Source organism: Pan paniscus, chromosome 17 (genome assembly GCF_029289425.2).
Source record: "Pan paniscus chromosome 17, NHGRI_mPanPan1-v2.0_pri, whole genome shotgun sequence".
Classification (NCBI taxonomy): domain Eukaryota; kingdom Metazoa; phylum Chordata; class Mammalia; order Primates; family Hominidae; genus Pan; species Pan paniscus.
The window spans coordinates 81294012-81319146 of NC_073266.2; the positions used below are offsets into that span (position 1 = coordinate 81294012).

At 36.6% G+C, this 25135-nt stretch overlaps 1 protein-coding gene across 3 annotated transcripts in view; it reads left to right on the forward strand.

Moving 5' to 3' along the window:
* Positions 1–21884, forward strand: part of SERPINB7 (serpin family B member 7) — a 46754-nt gene extending 24870 nt beyond the window's left edge. For all 3 annotated transcript variants that reach the window (XM_063597353.1, XM_057300426.2, XM_057300427.2), the window contains exons 3-8: positions 8920–8970; positions 9688–9804; positions 12780–12897; positions 15114–15256; positions 17381–17527; positions 20751–21884. In XM_063597353.1, coding sequence (XP_063453423.1) covers positions 8920–8970; positions 9688–9804; positions 12780–12897; positions 15114–15256; positions 17381–17527; positions 20751–21149 — 975 coding nt within the window. In that variant the 3' untranslated portion in view covers positions 21150–21884. The remainder of the gene's footprint in view (positions 1–8919; positions 8971–9687; positions 9805–12779; positions 12898–15113; positions 15257–17380; positions 17528–20750) is intronic.
* The last annotated feature ends 3251 nt before the right edge of the window (positions 21885–25135 follow it).

Sequence of the window (25135 nt, forward strand, 5' to 3'; positions counted from 1 at the left end):
GCTTATTAACACACCCTTGCACACAGCTCTGGGAGCACTTTATAGGGAAGTGGAATGGTCATTTCCCTCCCTTCTCAGAAAATTGCCACTGAAACTCAGTAGCTCAACAGCAGGTGAGATGCCAGGTCCAGGCTGCATGCAGAGGCCTTGATGTTGTCCCTTTCTGCCCCCACCTCCCTGTGCCCACCTCTTGCCCCACTATTCCTCCCATTATTTTAGTTCCGAAGGGCTTGCCAGAGGAATCTGGTGCCTGTTGTAACCTGTCATACCTCAGGTCATATGGAAAACCATTTGTGGGATAATTTAAGCTAGAATAATTCCTTCCTTTATCTGAATAGCTCAGTAAATATTAATTGCTAGAGAACAACTACAGAGTCTTAGACTGCTGTTTTTTTCAAGCGCTAGAGCGGTTTACAACCTAGTACATAGGATACAACACTTTAATGAGATGATAGTAACAACTATCTGCTGAGAACTTTATCAGTGTTCAGGATCTGGGATAAGCCCTAAGAATATGATCTTATTTGATATTCACATTGACACACTGAAGTGGGAATATTACCCTGATTTTATGGAGGGGTGACCATACTGTGTGCTGGTAGATGGCGGACCTGAGATTCAAACTCAGGATGATCTTCTACAACTGGTCTTCTCAACTTTGGCACTATTGACATTTTCGGCTGGATAAATCTTTGTTGTGAGGGGCTGTCCTATGCATCATTTAGCAGCATCCCTGGCCTCTCATCAACAACTACCAGCAGCATACCCCTCCCCCATCATGACAACCAAAAACATTTCCAGATATTTCCAAAGAATGCCCTCAAAAGCAAAATCAGTCTCCAGTTGAGAACTGCTCTGAAGCCACCAAACTGAAATATAGCTCAAAGTACATCACTGTGAAGCTTCAGTATTTTAAAGTGGGTATTTTGATAAATAAATATAAAGCCCTTGAAAAACATTCAACAAATAAAAATTTATTCATTCATAAAAATGCATAATGTTTCAGAACCAAGTGAGATGATTTGGTATCATGGAAACATAGCCTTGGTCTGGGAGTTAGAAGATTGGGTCGAAGTTCTGACCTTGGGAAAATCATTTCATCTCTGTGGGCACTAGTGTCCTCACCTGTGCATGGAGGATGCTGATTTGATGATAAAACGAATAAAGAAAAAAACCTTACAGTTGTCACTGTTCAATGTGTTAGACAATGATGTACAGGCACCATGCCTATGACTAAAGCTTGATTTTAATGCAACAGAAGACACACGGCTCTTACCTACTGTGTGCTTTCATGTCAGGAGCAATCTTTCAGCTCCTGTCTGGTACACCTTCTGAAGTCTCCTTGCCCTGCACCTCATGCCTGGTGGGCCAGGGTCAACAGCTCATGAGTCATGGTGAACTGAGAGAGCTGCTGTTCTGCTGGAGTTTGCTCTGTACTCTTTACTGCCTCATCAATTACTCTCATGTGTGACTTTTTATAACTCTTACTATTATGATCTTGCATGAAAAAACATGTAAGAGGAGAAAAGGCAACTACAGACACAAAAACATTCATCTAATTTATCTGCACACATTTTTAATCCTCTGTAAATGTCTTCTAGGAAATTAATTTTCAGCTTCTCCCCTGCTTCAGTTGGTTTCTCATTACTACACTCGACCCTTGTCACCATAAATCACACATTTCTATTTTAAATGAATCCCAGCTCAATTTATGGCTTCCATCTGTGTGTCTCTTTTAAGCATTCCCATGGATCTGTGTTTCTTTCTCTTTTTGATGCTCAAAGTGTCATAGCTTCACCAGTAGATATCTCTTTAACTCAATCTTTTTAAACAATCCTTCCCAATAACTTTAAAATATTTTTGCTTTCTGACAAGATGTTCTGGGCTTGTCTTGAGTTATCTTAGCTCCAAAAGGAGCTCAGCTATTCCTCATGAAACTCTGGCTCATTTACTCTATTAAATATATAGTATAGAGTAAATATATATGTTTACTTGATTAAAGTCAAGAATCAGTGTGCTTGAGGTTCGATGCAGTTGAAGTGCCATGAAGGCTGCTCACCATTTGAGTGAAAGAGCTGGAAAAGCGTATTTACTGACAAAGTCATGGGTTCAGACTCATGGTTTCTTTTTGTTGTTGTTTTTTTTTTGTGTGTGTGTGTTTTTATTTTCATTTAGATCTAATAATGCTGTTCTTTCTTATAGTGTTTGAATATAAAAGTATTAAAAAGTGATTTTCCTATTTCGTAAGCTACTTACTCCTCTCTTCTCTCACAAGACATTTCCATTGAAATGCTTTATATATATAATATACGTATATATATACATATTTACGTATATATACATATATAATATACATATATACGTATATATACATATATACGTATATATAATATACGTATATATACACGTATATATATAATATACGTATATATACACATATATAGTATACTATATATACACGTATATATAGTATACGTATATATACACACATATATAATATACGTATATATGTATATATATCGTATAAGTATATATACATATATATATAGTATACGTATATATAGTATATGTATATGTATTGTCATACATATATATGTATATAATATATGTGTATATATACGTATATATGTATATATATACGTATATATATATACACACACACACACACACCAGCATGGCACATGGCACACACACACCAGCATGGCACATACGTATATATATATATATATATATATATATATATATATATATATACACACACACACATCCACACATTTCCTTTGAAATGCATTATTTTATATATTATATATAGTTTGGATTACACATGTTTGGATTATATATGTATGAGAGCCATATGTTTGGACTTCCTTCTCTCAACGTTTCCATTGAAATACATTATGAAATATATATGTATACACACACACATATATATATTTTTCTAAAGTTATGTTTGGATTACAATATTATTTAAAAGTTGTACAAATTTGAATTTTCTAAAGTGCAACTGAGTTTTACAAAAAGCATTTAAAAATAATCACTATAATATATTACATATTCTACCACTCTCTAAGATGAAATAATAGTTTTATAATTTGGCATGAATATACAGGTAGAAGCCCAAGGATGATTCATAGTATCCTTTTTTTAAAAAAAAAATCCTTAATCCAAATGTCCTGAAATTGCTTAGACTGTATAGACCCATGATTTTCCTCATTGCCATCATCTGAATTCATTAACCATTTATCAGAAAGAAAAATTCTGATTTCCCTACATAAGCACATGAGGGAACATGAAAGTATAGCACACTTTGTATTTCAGATAGAAACACCAAAGAATTAGATAAGAAAAGTAAGAAGAGGAAGAATTGTGATAAACAAGCCCTTTGAAGTTTTATCTAATATTTATCACACATAAATATTTACTGTAGGTTGAATATCCCTTATCTAAAATGCCTGGGACCAAGTGTTTTGGATTTTGGATTTTTTCCCATTTGGGATTTTTTTAGATTTCAGCATGTTTGTTTATACATGAGATGGGATAAGACCCAGGTATAAACATGAAATTCATTTATGTTTCACATACAACCTATACATATAGCATGAAGGTAATTTTATACTACATTTTAAATCTTTTTATTAATGAAACAAAGTTTTGACCGTGACACATCACATGAGGTCACATATGGAATTTTCTACTCGTGTCATGTTGATGCTCAAAAATTTCAGAATTTGGAGCATTTTGGATTTTGAATTAGGATGCTCCACCTGTAGCATCATTATGCGTCTTTAGTCGTGGTAGTTTTACTGTTGAATCTACAATTTCTTGGATTTTTGTAAAGATAAAAACATATGTATCATTTCAATATTTGACACTTCTGTTTACTAAGATTCAATTAGGAATATCAGAAAATCAACCAAATTCATATCAAAAGAGAGTAATATTAGTAATGATCAAAGAATGATGTTAAATATTTAAACTTAGTAAAACTTTATTCAAAAAGTTAAGGAGAATGACTTCTGGATAGTTATATAATTTTGAAATTATTGCCTGGGTGCCACAAGCATTATCTCAGAAAAGATGTTAGTATGTTTGAATCACTTTAACATGGTATTTTATATTTTTGTTCCATGCACATATTCCTAAATAATTCTTTCCAATGGTAGCTTTAGGACTATTAAAAAACAAACAAACAAACAAAAAAAACAAAAAAGAATTGCAGGGAGTTGTTAAAAAGTTACAGTCTGTCTTAAGAGAAATTTTGGCTAATGAGAAGGGGAGATTCCTTTCTCTGCAAGGCTTCACATGAATTACTACATTCTTTTTACGAGGTACAGTCACAGTCCACATAATGACATTTTGGTCTATGATGGACCACATATATGAGGGCAATACCGTCAAATTATAATGAAACTGAGGTATTACTATTGTCTAGTGATGTTGCAGCCATCATAATATCATAGCGAAATGCATTACTCATGTGTTTGTAGTGATGCTGGCATAAGCCAACCTACTGGACTGCCAGTTGTAGAAAAGCCCAACACATACAATGATGTACAGTACGTAATGCTTGATAATGGTGACTATTACTGATTTATGCATTTACAATAGTATACTTTTAGTAGTTATTTTAAAGTGTACTCCTTCTACTTATGAAAAATAAAAGTTCGCTGTGGAACAGCCTCAGACAGACCCTTCAGGAGTGATTCCAGAAGGAGGCATTGTTATCATAGGAGATGATGGTGCCATGCGTGTTAATGCTCCGAAGACCTTTCAGTGGGACAAGACGTGAAGGAAAAAGACAGTGATATTGACAATCCTGACTCTGTGTAGGCCTAGGCTAAAGTGTTTATGTCTTACTTATTCACAAAAAAGTTTAAAAAGTTAAAAAATTAAATAAATACAGCTCATAGGATAAGAATATAAAGAAAAAATATAATTGTACAGTTGTATGATGTCTTTGTGTTTTAAGACTAGTGTTGTTACAAAAGAATCAAAATGTTTTTAAAAAATAAGAAGTTTATAAAGTAAAAAAGTTAAAGTAAGCCAAAGTTAACTTATTACTGAAAACAAAAATATTCTTTATAAATGTAGTGTAGCCTAAGTGTACAGTGCTTGTGAAGTCTACAGCCATGTACAGTAACATCCTAGGCCTTCACACTCACTCATTAGTCACTCGCTGACTCACCCAGTGCCACTTCCTGTCTTGCAAGTGCCATTCATGGGAAGTGCCTATACTGTTTTACCACTTTTCATCTTTCATACAGTTTTTTACTATACCTTTTCTATTCTTAGATGTATTCAATACACAGATATTTACTATTGTGTTACAACTACCTACAGTATTCAGTACAGTAACATGCTATACAGGTTTGTATTTGGGAGCAATAGGCTATACCATGTAGCCAAGTTGTATAGTAGGCCATATCATCTAGGTTTGCATAAGTACACACTGTAACATTCACACAATGACAAAATCACCTAACCATACATTTCTCAGAAAGAATCCGTGTAGTTAAGTGATGCATGATTGTAATAAGTAGAAGGTTTAAAACTTTGAAGAGCAGACATCAGTCAAATTATATTTTATAACTTATATTTATATAAATGTACATAGCCATTTATATTTTGCTCAAGACATTATGTCATAATCAAATATGACTTCCAATATGTTCTCAGCCTTTACTGGTTAAACTTTCCTCCTTGAACTGTTTCAAAGATTAGCGAGCTGGTCCCATCAACTCCTGACCCCTCATTTTAGGAAAGAAGGATACAAAGGGACCACCTAAGTTCAAGCTGGCCACTGCTCATCTCTGTCTCCATCTTATACTGAGATGATGGACAGTAATGACTTTCATTTGAAACTTTTCATTTTGGGAGCCCTGAGAGACAAACTTCATCTATTTTCTGACATAGGATGAAACAATTATAATGATGTAGTCCAAAGTATAAAGATACATGCTTTTATTTCCTTTCTTATAGTAGTCCAAATAAATAATTCCATGGAGTGGAAGGTCCCTGTTGAACCTCCCTTTCCTAGTAACAAGTGACCAACTCCACTGTTCACCACTGCTCACCAATGAAGTCGCAGCTGCAATAAAATTGACTCAAAAACTGAGGGAGGATTAAGGATACAGAGTACCCAGTATATTCTCTCTCTGAATTCTTTCTCTCAATTGGGAAGAGATAACTGCCATATTTTTAAAGGCATTGAAAATCCACGTTGGCCAAGAGCTTATTCTATTTTCAAGTAGAGATGTTGCAAAGATGCAAGATTCTCAAAATATAGTGAAAGGTTGAAGATTAAAAGACTTATGCTTTCATCATCTTTTCTTTATCATAACATGCATAAATGTTTTTGTAGACTGATATGACAGGTCCTTCAGTACCATACGCTCACAGTGACAGTTTATCTAAAGACTAAGAAAGCTCTTCTATAAATCAAATGCTGATGTTCCCAGGCTGTTGAACCAGAATTGTTCAAGGGTCTCTGTCACTCAGTCACTGCAGGTTCTAGTTCAAAATTTTGGATTTTGAATTTTTCCATAGGTGAAAACATGCCATGCATAGTCACTATTGAAATAAAAAATCACTTGCAAATAATTAGGTGATAAAAACTACAACTTAATAACAGCAATGACTTCTTGAGCTTTATTGTAAGTATGGACGTTTCTAAACTGAAAAATATTAAGCTTTCCAGTTTTATTATATTATGAATTTAACAAATTTTTCTTTAAACTAAGCCCACTTAATATAAAAATCCCCAAATTAAACACATTTTAAATTTTATAAACCTCCGTAAAATAATTTTGAATTAAAGGAGCAGAGGGGGCAAGTGCTGAAAAGTTCTCTTCTTTTGTCAGAAGCCACCATGGTGAGGTTGATGACAACAATGATGGTGGGATTAGTTAAAAACAGTCAGCTTTGGGGAGGAAGCATTTAATCACTGTTATTCTGTATATACACTGCTATGAGAAAAATCCTCTATCAGACTAATATGGTCAAAATTATGCCTGATACACAAAATATAGTTTTTAAATTTGGTTGGTACAAATGATTACCTTAACTCAATTTGTATAGTGCCTCCTTTGTGTGAGACAATGTGTAGTTATAAACAATAAGAAAGAAATATAAGGGATAATATCGAATTTTAGAGATAGTACAAATTCTAATTATGAGTTTGTATTCTCAATAAGCTGAAAGTTAGGGGAAGCTCTACATGTTGAAAACACTGTAAAACATGGGGTAGGGAGGGAAGGGGAGAAAGAAAGAGTTTTAAGTGTTCATATGGATTTGACCCAGCCATCCCATTACTGGGTATATACCCAAAGGATTATAAATCATTCTACTATAAAGACGCATGCACACGTATGTTTATTGCAGCGCTATTCACAATAGCAAAGACTTGGAACCAACCCAAATGCCCAGCAATGATAGACTGGATAAAGAAAATGTGGCACATATGCACTATGGAATACTATACAGCCATAAAAAGGATGAGTTCATGTCCTTTGCAGGGACATGGATGAAGCTGGAAACCATCATTCTCAGCAAACTAACACAGGAACAGAAAACCAAACACTGCATATTCTCACTCTTAAGTGGGAGTTGAACAATGAGAACATATGGACACAGGGAGGGGTACATCATAAACCAGGGCCTGTCAGTGGGTTGGGGGTGCTAGGGAAGGGATAGCATTAGGAGAAATACCTAATGTAGATGATGGGTTGATGGGTGCAGCAAACCACCATGGCACGTGTATACCTATGTAAAAAACCTGCACATTCTACACATATATCCCAGAACTTAAAGAATAATAAAAATAAATAAATATTTTTAAAAAATGGTGATGACATAGAGTTTTAGAGCCTATTTAAGTAAAACAGTGCTTTTTTGCATAAAATGACATTTCAAGAAATTTAGGAATAATCATTGGTGGGAAATGTTGATAGGTTCCATGATTCCAAAATTACAAAAAATAAGAGGAAAATTTGGTAGGTAAAACTTAACAAATATTAAATTAACACATGAATTGATGACCTAATTTGTATTGGCCCAAATGTTAAAATTATAGCTGCCCAGTCACTTCAGAAAGAGGCTTATTCATTCCATAAATCACAAAATAGTCCACAGGTATTTTTATTTTTATTTTTATTTTGAGATGGAGTCTCACTCTGTTGCCCAGGCTGGAGTGCAGTGGTGCTATCTCGGCTCACTGCAAGCTCTACCTCCTGGGTTCATGCCATTCTCCTGCCTCAGCCTCCCGAGTAGCTGGGAATATAGGCGCCCACCACCACACCCAGCTAATTTTTTGTATTTTTAGTAGAGACGGGGTTTCACTGTGTTAGCCAGGATGGTCTCGATCTCCTGACCTCGTGATCTGCCCGCCTTGGCCTCCCAAAGTGCTGAGATTACAGGCCTGAGCCACCGCACCCGGCCAGTCCACAGGTATTCTGAGTTACATCATTGTATAGTGAAGAAGGTGGTCACATTTCACTGACTATATTGAAAACTGTAGAGTTCCGCTGCTGAAATATGCTTTTCATTCAGTGTCAGACTGGGAGAGCTGTACACTGAGGCATTAATATCCGTGTGTGGACTGACTACCAGACAAGCATGATTTAATTGGAAGCGATGTCACCATAGCATTTATGTAAATTGACACAAATTCCAAAATCCTAGTAAACCTAAGAGAAAATCAAGTTGTGGTAAAGAAAGAAAATGCAATAAAAATTAAAACCAAGTATGCCTGTTGATGTGCATTCAGAGTCATGGGGAGAATCTGCTCTAAGATACTAATGAACTTGGAATGGCAATTAGACACATTTATTGGGAAAGAATATTTTTATTTTTAAAACCTCTTGCAAACTGTTCTCGTGACCTCTGATTCTAATGATTGCTTTCCTTGTGCCCTGTTTACAGTTGCTTCATGTTAACACTGCCTCAGGATATGGAAACTCTTCTAATAGTCAGGTAAAGACAATATGTTCTTTTAGAAAAAGAGAAGGTGAGCCAGGTGCAGGGGCTCACGCCTGTAATACCAGAACTTTGGAAGGCTGAGGCGGGTGGATCACTGGAGCCCAGGAGTTCGAGACCAGCCTGGGCAACATGGCAAAACCCCATCTCTGCAAAATATACAAAAATTAGTTTATAATCCCAGCTACTTGTGGGGCTATGGTGGGAGGTTAGCTTGAACCCAAGAGATGGAAGTTGGAGAATGTGGAACTATCCTTTCAAAGCAAAGAAACATGCTTTATTCAGATTTCCAGATTGTGAATTTTTCAAGTAAAATTTTTGATAATTTACTTGTTATTTATTACTTTAGTAATATTTTATTTGCATATTGGCCATATTTGGGCAAGAAAGGATGAAGTTAAATGTTTTGCCTTTTTCTTTGTATATTCATAGACAACTTACATTGGTAAAATTAATTAATACATATGTTATGCAAAATCATTACCTTCTGTTAACAATTTTAAGTCCAAGTATTTAGTAAATTATTTCATTTGATCACAGACACTATTTTGAGAAAGGGTAAGACTTAGATGTATGTGGCCTTGTTTGCCATTTTTATAGTATTTAAAAAAATTCTTTTATGGTATAATTTGCATGTTTTGTTTTATGTGTAAGTGAGATTATGCATATCTTTGCAGTCCAAAAATAAATTTTTATACATCTTTTTAATAACAGTCAGGGCTCCAGTCTCAACTGAAAAGAGTTTTTTCTGATATAAATGCATCCCACAAGGATTATGATCTCAGCATTGTGAATGGGCTTTTTGCTGAAAAAGTGTATGGCTTTCATAAGGTAAGTGAAACTGCCTTTGTTAGAAGGACCTGAATCTTGTTAAATCCATTATCTGAACAAAGGCTTGTGTCTTTCTACTGAGCAATACAAAGATGGTTTTGTTTCTCATTGCTACTTATTATGTTCTCAGATGTCTTGAATATATCATTACCATTTCCAAAGTTCAACTTTTTACCCAATTAATCCACATATTCAGGTTCATTAGACTGATAGGCTTCAAAACAGAAGAGAACGTGTCTATTGGTAGGGATGCTGAGCTGTAAATGGAATGGAGGAGCAGTCAGCCCATTTAGGGGTGTCCATGGCAGGAAACACATTCTGGGCTCAAGCAATAATCCCACCTCAGCTTCCTGAGTCGCTGTGACCACAGGTGCATGCCACTATGCCCAGCTAATTTTTTTGTTGTTGAGAAAGGGTCTCTCTATGTTGCCCAGATTGGTCTTGAACCCCTGGGCTCAAGTGATCTTCTTGCTTCAGCCTCCCAAATTGCTGCAACTACAGACATGAGCCATCTTGCCTGGCCAAATTTTATTTTTTATGTCACTTAAGTTTTATGTATTTTTTTTAAGGACATAGACAAGTCTTAGAAGGAGATCAACATGACATACTAGTTGGACTTTTTAAAAAAGTATAAATGCTTAGTGGCTTCTAGCTCTTCTAGAGCTTCTCTCTCTCTTTTAGACAGAGTCTAGCTCTGTTGCCTGGGATGGAGTGCACTGGCGCAATCTCGGCTCACTGCAACCTCTGCGTCTCGGGTTCAAGCGATTCTCCTGCCTCAGCTTCCCAAGTAGCTGGGATTACAGGCATGTGCCACCACGTCCTGCTAATTTTTTTTTTTTTTTGTATTTTTAGTAGAGATGGGCATTTGCTATGTTGGCCTGGCTGGTCTCAAACTCTTGACCTCAGGTGATCTGCCCACATCAGCCGCCCAAAGTGCTGGGATTACAGGCATGAGCCACTACATCTGGCCTGAGTTTCTTGGAAGTGGTAGAGAATAGCAACATCTATATAACTATCCTGTCCCTCCCCACTGCTATCTTTATTCCTTGCTGACATCTTGCATGTATCAATCTCTTGCATGTATCAACCTTCCTAGACCATGGACTACTTAAAACTACGCTTTGTGCGGTGGCTCACGCCTGTAATCCCAGCACTTTGGAAGGCCGAGGTGGGCGGATCACAAGGTCAGGAGGTTGAGACCATCCTGGCTAACACGGTGAAACCCTGTCTCTACTAAAAATACAAAAAATTAGCCGGGCGCGGTGGCAGGCCCCTGTAGTCCCAGCTACTCGGGAGGCTGAGGCAGGAGAATGGCATGAACCCAGGAGGCGGAGCTTGCAGTGAGCCAAGATAGCGCCACTGCACTCCGGCCTGGGCGAAAGAGCGAGACTCTGTCTCAAAAAACAAAAAACAAATAAACAAAAAAACAAAAAAAAAATACCTTTGTGTCAAAGTGGATGGATGAATGGATGTGTGGATGGAAGAATGAATTAATCAGTAGATGAAAAGAGCTGTATCCAAGGAAATCACACACAAAGCTTGCATTAGAGAGCTAGTCTTATCCTGCAGATAGACAAAGGACAACTAGTGAATCTTCATTATTAGGATGAAAATCCTATAAACTTTAACAGGAAATCCACTAACAATACATGGTTTGTAATACATCTTTCTCTTCTAATTCTGAACATCTTTCCACAAAAATATATTTGTGTATATTCATTGAATTACTAATGTGTTGATAAATTAGATCATTATGACTTTTTTTTGTATTAAGAACAGCAAGTATTTCTTAGGCAACTATTATGTCCAAGGCAATGTGCTAGGTACTGGGAATAAAATAATAAGCAAGGCATATATAGTCTTGACTTCACAGAATTTGCTGTTTTGTGAAGGACTCAGACAATCTCAAAGATAAAAAGGATGCATTATGATAACAGCTGTTAAGAAAAGAAATCAAGATAAACAGACTGTTAGAAAATGTAGGTGGGACCAGGCGTGGTGGCTCATGCCTGTAATTCCAGCACTTTGGGAGGCTGAGGCGGGAGGATCACCTGAGGTCAGGAGTTTGAGACCAGCCTGACCAACATGGTGAAACCCCATCTCTACTAAAAATACAAAATTTAGCCCAGCGTGGTGGCAGGCACCTGTAATCCCAGCTACTTGGGAAGCTGAGGCAGGAGAATCACTTGAACCTAGGAGGCAGATGTTGCAGTGAGCTGACATCACGCCATTGCACTCCAGCCTGCAAGGGGACAACAGTGAGACATCGTCTCAAAAAAAGAATTAAAAAAAAAAAAAGAAAAGAAAAGAAAAGAAAATGTGGGTGGAACCTAGAGAAGATATCTGTCCAGGAGAGACAGCCATACTTGGAACTAGAAAATGGGTAAGACATAATCATGAGCTATATGGGCCATTTCAGGCAGAAGGAATGTTGTTCAAACACCTCTAGTGAGAGAGGAAACATGGCATTTTTGAGCAACTGTAAGGAATGTAGTATCGTGGGACAGCAGAGTAAGGAGAAAGTGGCTATGACGTAAGCAGGGTGGGGATCAGCAGAGTCTTGTCGGCAAGGTTCAAGAGCTTGGGCTTTGTCTTGAGTGCAATAATGTAGCCTTGAAAAATTTGCAGCAGGAAGGGATGACACAGGCAGGGAGACTGGTTAGGAGGCTATTGAGTTATTTAATATGAGAACGCAGTGATAAAAGGGTGGGCTTTATCCATTCTCTATTAGCCTCCTCAAATCCATTTCAGATAAACTTAAGTTTAAACAGAGTATTTGCTGTACAAATTCAACTTCAGATACACCAGATCCCCTTCCAGTCCCATTTCCATATATCCCTATATTTACATACTCATTTTTGAGGCAGAGTTGAACCTTTGAATAAAGCAGTCGAAATTAAAAGTTCAAAAATACATTTCTTATATACTTAGTTGGTGATGATTTGTAAATACAAGAACTATATTCTTCTTTATAGGACTACATTGAGTGTGCCGAAAAATTATACGATGCCAAAGTGGAGCGAGTTGACTTTACGAATCATTTAGAAGACACTAGACGTAATATTAATAAGTGGGTTGAAAATGAAACACATGGTGAGTATTGAAATACCCTATTTTTCTACAAGATTTGTCAGTTATATGTGAATACTGGGAACAAAAGCTGGGAGTCTTTTGTACATACAAGGAACAGCTCCTCCTAGTTCAAAGTAATGATTGCTGCTACTTAAAATTGCTTTAGTATTTGTCTGCAATGTGGTTTTGAATAATCTTAATAATTTGAATGCTTTGTACTTTTCAGAAGTTCAGTCTTTTACATTATCTCATTTAATTGGCAAAACCCTGCAGGACAAACATATTATTGTGACCACTTCATATATGAATAACAAGCTGAGTTAATTTGATAAATTAACCTCAATATCTCACCCTAGTTAGTGAACAAAAACTAAGAGTTATTATTTTCTTATTACTTTCAATGACCACATTATTATTTTCAATGACCACAGCATAACATTTCACTTAATAATCAACCTATTTTTTAAAGATAGGGCTGATTTTCATACTTTATAATTGCTTTATGGACTGAATCTTATTAAAGCGATAACATTCTACTGTCAAAGAAATGTATTTTCATGATATTGCTTTTTCCAAGGATGTATAGTATATCTCTCATTTTAAAATGTTCTTTATTTACCAAAATAATTTATGTAACAAAGGTAGTACCTTCCAGAAAAAGTACAGCTCTTTATTGGTAAGTCTTTGTCACAATTAAAAACGTAATTCCAGCTAATGTTCTGGTTTAGTGCAAAGCAAATAAAGAAATTTATTAATCCTTGCTTTGTTCATCAACCAATTCCAAAGCTAGTAGTTGTTTCATTACCTAAGGGTTGGCCTTGATTTGTACTCTAAATATTGTACCTGTATTTACTGAGCCTAGCTGTGCCTCAGAAATATGATATAATATATCTTGCACTTTTAAATGCAAACTTTCAGCAGCATGCACTTAGTCCTGGGACTAAGAATGCAGTGTATAAATTTTCTTTTTATTCATTCATTCCTCATTATATTCATAGTGGGTTACTTTGATGTTTAGCCATCACCTGTTTCATATATAGCACTTATAAATCAAGAGAAACTATGTAATTATTACTCTTCGAAAATCTAGGTGGGATTCTATTTAATATTTAACATAAGGGTATCAGATTGCTAAGAACTTTTTCTATTTAGACTAGTTATTTATTTCTCTTCCTTTCTCATGCAAATCTATGCATAATTACTCTAATTTTTCATAAGCATATCTACTCAATATTTATTTGAGGAAGCACTTTAAAATGTTGCCAATATTCTAAACAACCCTACCCAGGTCTTGAAGCCCACATCCTCTACACAATACCAGAGCCATCCTTTTGAAAGGCAAATCAGATCCATCATGACCATGACCTTTCTTGTCTTTCAATGAATCCTGAGCAATTATTTTCCATCATCTTCAAAATAATCCACAGTTCTTACCAGACATTCCAGCCTCTTCATTATCAGGCCCTTGCTTCCAATCTTGCCAACCTTATTCTCCCCGACAAATACACCTTGCTCTTTCAGGTTTCTGTGCCTTTGAATAAATAGTCTCTGCTTTATGGAAGCTCTTCCTGCTCCCCACTGTTCTTCAGCTAAAGCAGATAGCCACAGAAAAAGTTGGGTGACTTTAATCTGTGCTCCCACAGTGCACTGAGATCAGACCTCTATGTTACTGGTGGGTTACAACTGCTCTTTGGATGTTGACTCTTCTGTGCTGGACTGGGAGCTCAATGATGGCACAGGCTATGTCTTTCACATTTGTAATTCAAATATGCAGAATAGTGCATAGCATCCAGCAAAAATTTCATTTATGTGGAATGAAGGAGGGCATTACCTTTCAATGGATTGAAGTACTGTAGTAGCAAAAGGTGGCCTAGTCAATGCAGTAAAGGCACTTTGGTACCTATGAGCAGGGACCCTGGGGTTGTCTTCCTGGGTTGGAATCCTATTGCTATCACTTTCTTGTGTGCCTTAATCTCTTTGTGCCTTAGCTTCCTCAACAGGAAATGGAAACAATAATAGTGCCTACCTCACAGGGATTATGTAAGGATTAAACCAAAGATTGCATCTAAAGGGCTTAGAAAGTGCTGGACACATTAATTGCTCATAGGTTATTCTTAATATTCTTATTGGTGTTATTATGTGTTAAGAAAAAAACTTCATACCAATTAATGGTCTTTTAAATCATTTTTAAAATTATATTAAAATAAACGTTTTTCCCTCAATTTTTTTTTCAAAAGGCAAAATCAAGAACGTGATTGGTGAAGGTGGCATAAGCTCATCTGCTGTAATGGTGCTGGTGAATGCTGTGTACTTCAAAGGCAAGTGGCAATCAGCCTTCACCAAGAGCGAAACCATAAATTGCCATTTCAAATCTCCCAAGGTATGTTGTCAATTTCCTATTTAATTTAGAACTTTTCCGCAATCGTATTCCTTTGCAGGACTGTGATAGTTACATAGTAAACTCTAGGTTCACCGTTTTTAACCCATTTCTTCTTTTGCATTACCAATATCGTATGGTCAGTTGCTTTATAAAGCAAACTTTCTATTTTCCCTGTCATGCAGGCTATGAAACACCACCAAAGGTGTCTTGTAAATTGGTATTCTTTAAAATACATTCAAAATTGAAAGAAGTGGTATGAATGTATCTTAAGATATTATAATTGGAGACCTATAAGAAAAAATATGACAAAAGTGTATTTTTCATTTTTCATTATTTTAACCATGGGGTCTATACTTAAAATCATTTACCAACAATGATTTTCCTGAGTCACAGCAGGGAATGTGTTTTCTTTTGCAAGGGGAAAAGTTATATTTAGTAAAGTTATGCATTTCCAAGTACAAGCCATATGTATTTCTTCATTTAGTTCTGTTTTTGATCTAAAACATCTTATTACCAACCTTTATAAAACATATATTCTTGGGTTTTAAAATCAATTTGTACACAGTAATCTTAGTACAGCAGAAACAACAAAGCTCTTGCAGTCAGGAATGTTGTATTGGGGCCCCTGCCTTGCTTCACAGAAGCTGCATTCCTGTTTCCTGTGTTATTCTTTTTCTCCTAATTTCTTTTGATTTTAAAAAGCATTACTATATCATAATATTGTTTTAAACACTCTTCCTGCTAGTCCACACACCCTATGTAATGTAGCTATAGCAGACAGCTTATAATGTAATATGCTGTGGAATCTAGATATCTGATATCAATGTTAGTTCTATCATATTAAAAATTGGTGACATAATCTCTCCAGCATAACCCAGATGTGTGATTCTTTCCCTGCTCCAGTGAGACATCCTGTCTATCACATCCCAGTCCCCATGTGTATCAGGCTCAATTCTGTGGACCTGTCTCACTAAGCAGGTAGATTTCATATGTGTTCTTTCTGAGGATTGGACTCTAAGTCAAAAAAGGCAACCTTTCCAGAGAGAGAAGGACCTTTGGTTCAAGGACAGAGAATTATCTGTCCTCCCCATGTAGGATGTTTTTTCCTAAAAGGGGATATTACAGAAATGTTGACAAGTTTGCAGATCGTAATATTACTAGGAGAAAATTTATTGTACCTCAGTGGTGTCTCTAAATCTATAAATGATATTCTCAAGATAAGAGCTACTTATTTTTTGCCCTAGTGAATTTGAGGGACATTATCAAATACCTTGCAGGAATCTTTATTTTTCTGAGACCTCATGCTTAAATAGTGTATTTTTTTTTTTTTTTGAGGCAGGGTCTCAAGCTTGCCCAGGCTGGAGTGTAGTGGTGAACTCACTGCTCACTCTAGCCTTGACCTCTTGGGCTCAGGTGGTCCTCCCACCTCAGCCTCCCAAGTAGCTGGGAGTACAGGCATGTTCCACCATACCCAGCTGTTTTTTATTTTATTTTATTTTTAGTAGAGATGCAGTCTCGCCATGTTGCTCAGCCTGGTCTTGAGCTCCTGGGCTCAAGTAGTCCTCTTGCCTGGACCTCCCAACGTGCTGGGATTACAGGCATGAGCCACAGCGCCTGGTCTTAAATCATGTAATTTTGTTAGTACTAGTCTGTATTTTACTTCTGAGAAGAAAAAAAAACCTATAGCATTCATTTTTCATTTTAATGTTGTTTAGTAAATTTTCATTACTTATTATAGAGACTTTTCCGTTAAAATACTAAGTACAAGGCAATGTTCCAAGTGCTAGCTATATTAATTCACATAATCCTCACAACAATCCTGTACAGCAGGGATTATAGTCATTCCCATTCTATAGATGAGGAAATGGAGGAACAGAGAGGAACAGTAAGTCACCCAAGGTCACATAGTTAGGAAATTTTAAACTCAAGGCATCAAATTTGAAGTCTTGGCTTTATCACTAAGATTTGCACCAATGCAACCACTATTGATAACATGTCAGGAAAAAATCTGCAGGGTCAACTGAGCAAAAATTTATTGACCAAGTACAATATTCTTATATGTATTTGGTTAATAAAGTAAAATTAGGTGGGATTATAAATAATTTTTTGTGACTTGACTTTCAGTGCTCTGGGAAGGCAGTGGCCATGATGCATCAGGAACGGAAGTTCAATTTGTCTGTTATTGAGGACCCATCAATGAAGATTCTTGAGCTCAGATACAATGGTGGCATAAACATGTACGTTCTGCTGCCTGAGAATGACCTCTCTGAAGTAAGTTACGACTGTCATTTTCACTATTGGGAAATAAGACTTTTAGGATACTGTTGATTCAGTTTTCACTGATAAACTGTAAGATTTCAGGGTATTGAGATACTAGAGACTTACCTGCTTATTAATTTATTTGACAAATATTTAAGGAGTACCTAGTATGAGCCAGACACCATTATAGTTGCTGAGATTGACTTAACTCAGTTTAGCATAATTTTAGTTGAGTAGTGATCAAATTGGAGCCCTCTCAAATGTCAGCTATGGAATTAAAAAGACATGAGTTTAGGCCTTTTTGGTGTTTGACCATGAATACAGTCTTCTACATGTCATTGAAATTTTGCTAGACTGAGCATCTTTAGGCAGGTATGATATGATAGAGTCCTGAGCCTTTTAGAATTAAAATGTATGGTCTCACTGTAATTGGACAAGAGGGTCTCCCTGCCTGCTGCACAGACAAAATCAATTCACTGAGGGCACAGCATTGTAGTAAAGAGAATTTAATTGATGCAAGGCCGACCATGCCACATGGGAGATGAGGTCACTACTACTCAAATCAATCTCCCTGAAGGTTTGGAGGTTAGGAGTTTTCAAGGATAGTTTGGTGGGCAGCGGTCTAGGGAATGAGCACTGTTGATTGTGTGGGGATGCAGTCACAAGCGTGTGTAAAACTGTCCTCATGCACTGAGTCCACCTCTGGACTCTGTGGGGGCCAGAGGACCGGTTTAGTCATGAGTCATGAGTCTAAGTGGAGTTAGTGTCAGAAATGTAAAAGTCTGAAAAGACATCTCAAAAGGCCAGTCTTAGGTTCTACAATAGTGATACTATCTACAAGAGTCATTGAGGAGGTTACAAATTTTATGGCCTCCATAACAATGATTGGTTAATGTTTACTATCCCTACATCATGGCAGAATTCAGGCCTCTCTCATAATCATAATCATGTGGTCTTTCATTAGTTTTACAAAGGTGGTTTAGTTTTGGGAAGGGCTGCTATGATCCTTGCTTTACATTCAAACTATAAACTAAATTTCTTCCAAAGTTATCTTAGCCTATGCCAAATAATGACCAACAACAGTTAGGAGGTTAGCAGCAAGATCGAGTCAACTATGTCAGATTTCCTACTGTTATAATTTTGCAAAGGCAGTTTCATCACTCCATGCTGCTGTGTCTCAAGTGAAAAGCACAGTTTAGGGACTGCCCTGTGACTGATGTGGCAGGAGAAATGGACCAACACAGTGCAATGGGGAGACGGTGGGGGCCATGCAAGCCAGACACCGCCACTGAATCTCAGAGCCTGATCTTTTTTCAGCCCTTTTTCTGCTTTTCCTCCTCCTGAACTTGGCTCTTTGAATTTGATCTGCAATCTCAGAGGCCTGGACTCATCTCCCTTCTCTATTCTCTCATTAAAAAGGAATAATAGGTGCCATTTATTGAGCACCGACTACATCCCAGGCCATGTGCTCTGAGCTTCATTTATATTATCTTGTTTGATGTTTATAGCAAGCATGTGAGATAGGGAAGGGAGGCTGACAGAATTTAGTCAATTTTTCTGATAGATGCATATGTATAGATATGCATATTTGTGTGTATATATGTGCACACACATATATGTATGTCAGCTACACTGAAAAGTTACATACACGTAAAAGTATTTGTTTTGTTTTGACTTGGAAAATAATGAATATTTGCTGTGGAATAACAGGACAGGAGAATGAATATAAAGAAACAGACATGCCTACCATCCAAGGGGCATGAGTATGATTTAAAAACATGACTTTAAAGCTTTGGAATGACACTTCCCGCATAGACAAAGATTACAGAATTTTAGCAACAACTTTCTTTCATTACATTTTCATCTTAATTATTTTGACATGAGAAGCAAGAGAAATGCCATAAAATTGGTACTATTAAATCTAAAGTATGACCATATAAAATATTGGTCCTCATATTAAACCTATAATTCACTTGATAATCTTCAAAACAGTCAGATTTTAGCATACAGCAATTAGTTTAACTTGAAATAATCTGCAACAGAAAAAGTATCCCAGATAAAGCAAGCTAACAATATAGTTTTGTTCTTGCACTTACTGTCTGAATTTTCCTTTTCAGTAATAGATTTACCTAATAATGTTTGAATCTGACTATTATAAACCTACATACTATACAATCTTAAATACCTGCATAATCTTTCATAACCAGATAATGATGAGGAAGTTGGATCTCAGTGCACTAAATGAAAAAAAAATTCCAACAGGGTAAAAATATATTACAGATTAACCACAAAACTGGATAACTGAAACAAAAAATTCAAATTAGACTAAATTTGATTGTATAAATTTAGGTCCTTGATAAGAATACAAGTTAAATTTAATATCAGTAAAAAGTTGTTTAGGATTGAAGTTGAGCCTGAATTTAGGAAGAAATGTCCTTATGTAAGATTTCTAAACAATGTTTATGAAAAATCTTCTTATTCTAAATTGAGAATTTATGATCAATTCTCAGTATTCAAGAGCTGGTGAATTGGCTTTGTGAATTGTTTGTGGGCAGCGATGCTGTTGGAGAGAGAGATAAGGACTCTTCCAGCTGTGTAACTAAGGTTGCTTGCTTTGCATTCAGGCATATCCAGCTACATCCTCCTGCACTTCAGTTGCCTCATCTGTTGAGAACAAGAAATTGATTTGAATTCAAGCTTCCCAGACAGTATGGGTAACTGTACTGGGAGATATTGGTCACCCAAACCTTCGAGGCTGGAGCTCTGGCCTCCTTGCCTCAGGCCACATGGGGTTCCTTTGGTTTACTCCAGTAAGCTGTGCAAACATTATTTTATCTGTCTTTCATGATGAGGAGATGGCTAGGAAATATTGATTTAAATGACCACTGGGCTCCTTTCTCCCTCTAACGGTCTTAAATTCCCAGGTTCCTTCACCTGTCTATTGCTCCACGTTGGCTGTATCTGCTCATGGGTGAGCAGAGAGTGGAATTGCCCTAAGGTGCAAATAAGTAATGCCTTCTCATAGTAGAGCAAATTAAACATGGGATTTGTTTAAAAGTACTTGAGCTATTCATTTTATTCATGTTCTGTTTCAAGACTTCCCAAGACACATTCATGTACTTGAACACAAATATCCAGGAAGTGATAATTATAGAAAACTATGTATCTCTGTAGCTATTGTTTCATCTATCACTTAACCATATGATTCTAAATTATCTCTGAATTATTTTTACAGATTGAAAACAAACTGACCTTTCAGAATCTAATGGAATGGACCAATCCAAGGCGAATGACCTCTAAGTATGTTGAGGTATTTTTTCCTCAGTTCAAGATAGAGAAGAATTATGAAATGAAACAATATTTGAGAGCCCTAGGGCTGAAAGATATCTTTGATGAATCCAAAGCAGATCTCTCTGGGATTGCTTCGGGGGGTCGTCTGTATATATCGAGAATGATGCACAAATCTTACATAGAGGTCACTGAGGAGGGCACCGAGGCTACTGCTGCCACAGGAAGTAATATTGTAGAAAAGCAACTCCCTCAGTCCACGCTGTTTAGAGCTGACCACCCATTCCTATTTGTTATCAGGAAGGATGACATCATCTTATTCAGTGGCAAAGTTTCTTGCCCTTGAAAATCTAATTGGTTTCTATTATAGCAGTCCCCACAACATCAAAGAACCACCACAAGTCAATAGATTTGAGTTTAATTGGAAAAATGTGGTGTTTCCTTTGAGTTTATTTCTTCCTAACATTGGTCAGCAGATGACACTGGTGACTTGACCCTTCCTAGACACCTGGTTGATTGTCCCGATCCCTGCTCTTAGCATTCTACCACCATGTGTCTCACCCATTTCTAATTTCATTGTCTTTCTTCCCACGCTCATTTCTATCATTCTCCCCCATGACCCGTCTGGAAATTATGGAGAGTGCTCAACTGGTAAGGAGAACATAGAAGTAGCCCTAGGGATCCTTTTTGAAACTCTACAGTTATCGCAGATATTCTAGCTTCATTGTAAACAATCTAGGAAATAAGCCCAGCTGCTTTCTAGAAATAAGTGTGAAGGATAAATTTTCTTTGTTGACCTATGAAGATATTAGAGTTTACCTTCATATGTTTGATTTTAAATCAGTGTATAATCTAGATGGTAAAAAATATGAAATTGGGATTAGGGACCAACCAAAATATTTCATTAATGCTTTCAATTGACAAATGTTGGTCTTTCTTTGATAAGACAATATGTACATAGTTTTTTCAAATATTAAAGATCTTTTAACTGTTGGCAGTTGTTATTTACAGAATCATATTTCATATGCTGTGTAGTTTATAAGTTTTTTCTCTATTTATCAGAATAAAGAAATACAACATACCTGTACAGTGTGATTGTTTTCCTCTGACCAATTGTAGGACAACTAGGGCTTTCTTTGTTTTCTAGGCAAAGCAAGCAAGCAAGCAAGCAAGAATTCTTTTATAATATGTTTGATTTGATTCAATGTGGCTCATTTATTACACATAAAATTTCTTATACAGATATATAGACTGATGAACTAATTTTAAACAGTAGTATTTAAATTCATGAGGGAAATGATTTGTGTATATGAATATTTATAATAAGCCATCTGTAATTTTATAAACAGAAGAAAAATAAATTGAGAATCAGTAGATCATGCTGAACTTACTTATGAGTTTGTAAACAATGAGTCCATTGAATTATATTTTCATCAAAAAACACTTTTACCTGAATAGGAACTGTATAAATCAATGATAGCCTACTGCATGGCTCTGCAGTGCTTAATACCAGACCTGGCAGATACCTAATTTTCAACAAATATTGTGGAATCTAAAAATATGATATAAATGAGTAAATATGACATGACTTGGAATATGTAGAAAATCTCTTGACCAAAATAATTTAACCACTAACCTGTAGCACCCGAACTATTACAGCTTTCAGGACATTTATGGAGAGTGAATTTAAGTGGCATGTTTTGAGAGAGGAATTGATTTTTCTGATCACCATTCCAATCTACTACCGTTCAAAGCATGACCTCAGGAAATAGGCGATGGGAACATGCATTCGGCTGGTGGCCATACTGTGTTGGGGGTTAGGTATCGACATACGGACTTGGGGAGATCACAAACATTCACACCATAGCACTATAGACAAACTAAATACAAAATTTCTCTGCAATTTTGGTTAGTTGATCCTGCCCATATGTCCATCTCATGTTTAAGGGTCCCAACTTATTCAGAGAATGGCTATATTGTGTAGTCATGATCTAGGCTTTAGTTTAGTGGAACTTTCATAAGCTTGAAACAGCTTCTGAAACTGTGGTGCCTGTGGAATCATCGATCTTTTCTGTTGAATGTTGTCAAACATCAAGTTCAACAGCAGCAAAGGTAACATCTGTTCAGCTCCTCTCTTACCATTGAAGTTCATGCTTCCTGGGACAGGATTCGTGTCTGATTTGTTTTTGTATCCTCACAATCCCAGAGCAATACTTGACATATGGTAGGCACTCAGTATATCTTTAGAATAAATATAGTCATTCGTTTCAAGAACATGATTTGAGTTGGAAAGAAGAACATAGGGACCACTTTAGTATAAGGACATGTCACTGACCTTGTAATGGATTCTTTTTTATACAAAGATGACTTTTCGTCTTTCAGGTTCATAATTCTTTAATCTGTTTATTAACCACAGTTATTTGCAGGGTTCTTCTCCTCTTTTTCAAAATTCTTTCTATATATAATTCCATCCAGTCACATGGCTTCAATAATTGCTGGTGAGAACTATCTATATGCTTAACTTCATCTTGATTCACAATTACCTCCTGATAAATCCACCTGAATGTCCTAGGGTGAAACTAAACAAATCTAAGAGGAAACACATACCCCTTTCCTTGAGTTTGTTATCCAGTCTTCGGTGCTCATTGTGGTCCTTTGACTAAAACTCAAACATGAAACATCAAGATGATCCTTGTATCTTCCTCCTTTTTCACAATGGAACTGTTTATTGGTGTTACCATGAAAATGACTCTTGAATATATCCCCTTTTCGTCTTTTTCATCAACACTGGCCTTGTTTAGGCTGCATTTCTTCTCTGGATTCGTCTCGTATCTGTTCTACCTGTCTCTTGTGACTCTTACTTTTTTCTCAATTTTAAAGTTGTCGAGATATTCTATGTTTTCATCTATAAATGCCAGTTTTCTACCTAAAACACAGATCAGATCAAGTTCATATTCTTATAAAACACTGACAGCTCTTCACCCTCTCAGGATAGAGTCTAAACTTTCTAGTATGACATTCAAAGCCTTCCCACAAGGTTACTCTCCCTTCCTTTTCCTATTTGTTTTGCCACTCTCTGCCAAAGACTCTAACCTGAGGTAACTTGTACTATTTGGAAACCAAATCCACTACTCTCACATTGTTTAGCTTGTCCCATCTGACTGGGACGCTCTCTCTGTTTGATAAGACTCATTTAATTGTTCAAGAAACTGGCCATGTTCATGTTCTCTGTGTAGCTTTTCACTCAGCTGGACTCAAAGAACACATTGTGCATCGTTGTATGAGAGCTGTGTTCAGATTTCTTGCTATGTGTTGTTTGTGTGTGTGCATGTCTATATGCGTATGTATGTGCATGTATGTTGTGTGGTGTCTCGCTAGCTAACAAACTCTTTAAGGACAGAAAATGGCATATGGTAGGTATCCCTTTCTCATTTCAAATGAAAAAACTCCCTTAGAGTCCTAAGAAAGGAACAAAATCAGAGCACAAGTGCAGACTGTATCCAGCCCTAATTCCCACCTCCTCCAGGGGCTCCTGAGAACTTTCTATGTTCTGCTAGTTATATGCCAAAGCCCATATGAAGGCACAATCTTGATCTCTAAGGTGGGGGAAGGAGCACTACTGGATCTTCTGTTATTAGAGGGGTAGGAGGAAGTGTGTTTCATTCATCTCTCAATGCCCAGGCGAAGCATTACTGTCATCATCTTCACAATCATTTTCTTCATTGCCATTCCTGCTTCATCACTTACAAAACAATTTCCCAGGCTTCATCTCAATTGTCAGTACAGTTGTGTGAGGTGGGAGTTACTATGATTATTATTGTTATTCCTATTTCATAAGAAAAATAATGTTCAGAGAGGAGAGGCAATTTCCCAGGATCATGTGTGCTGTTTCCATCATAACATGCTGTTGTGGACTTCATTACAAATCTCACTTGTGCCTCAGCTGTGCTCAGAGTCCTCTCATTTCATGCCCCAGAATGTCACATGGCTCACTTCTTCCCTGGCATTCGTACTGACTGATCAAGCATCGTTGATGACCTCAGATTTTCTTGGAACACCACACCTCTTACAAACTTGGACAAGTCCATAATGGCTATGTGTTCTCGTGTTTGGGTAGTTTAGACATTTAGGTGATTTCCCTTGGCTTGATATTATTTATAATAATCTTCCTGAGAGTTTCTATAACAGGAATAATATTGTAAACTCTCCAAATAATAAACTCTTAAGTATAAACTCACTGAGAGAAGAGACAGCTTCTGCTCCCTTTTTAGTCTCTGGCACATTGTAGACAACTTCACTGACTGATTGATGCTACTTATCCAGAGAAAGGCA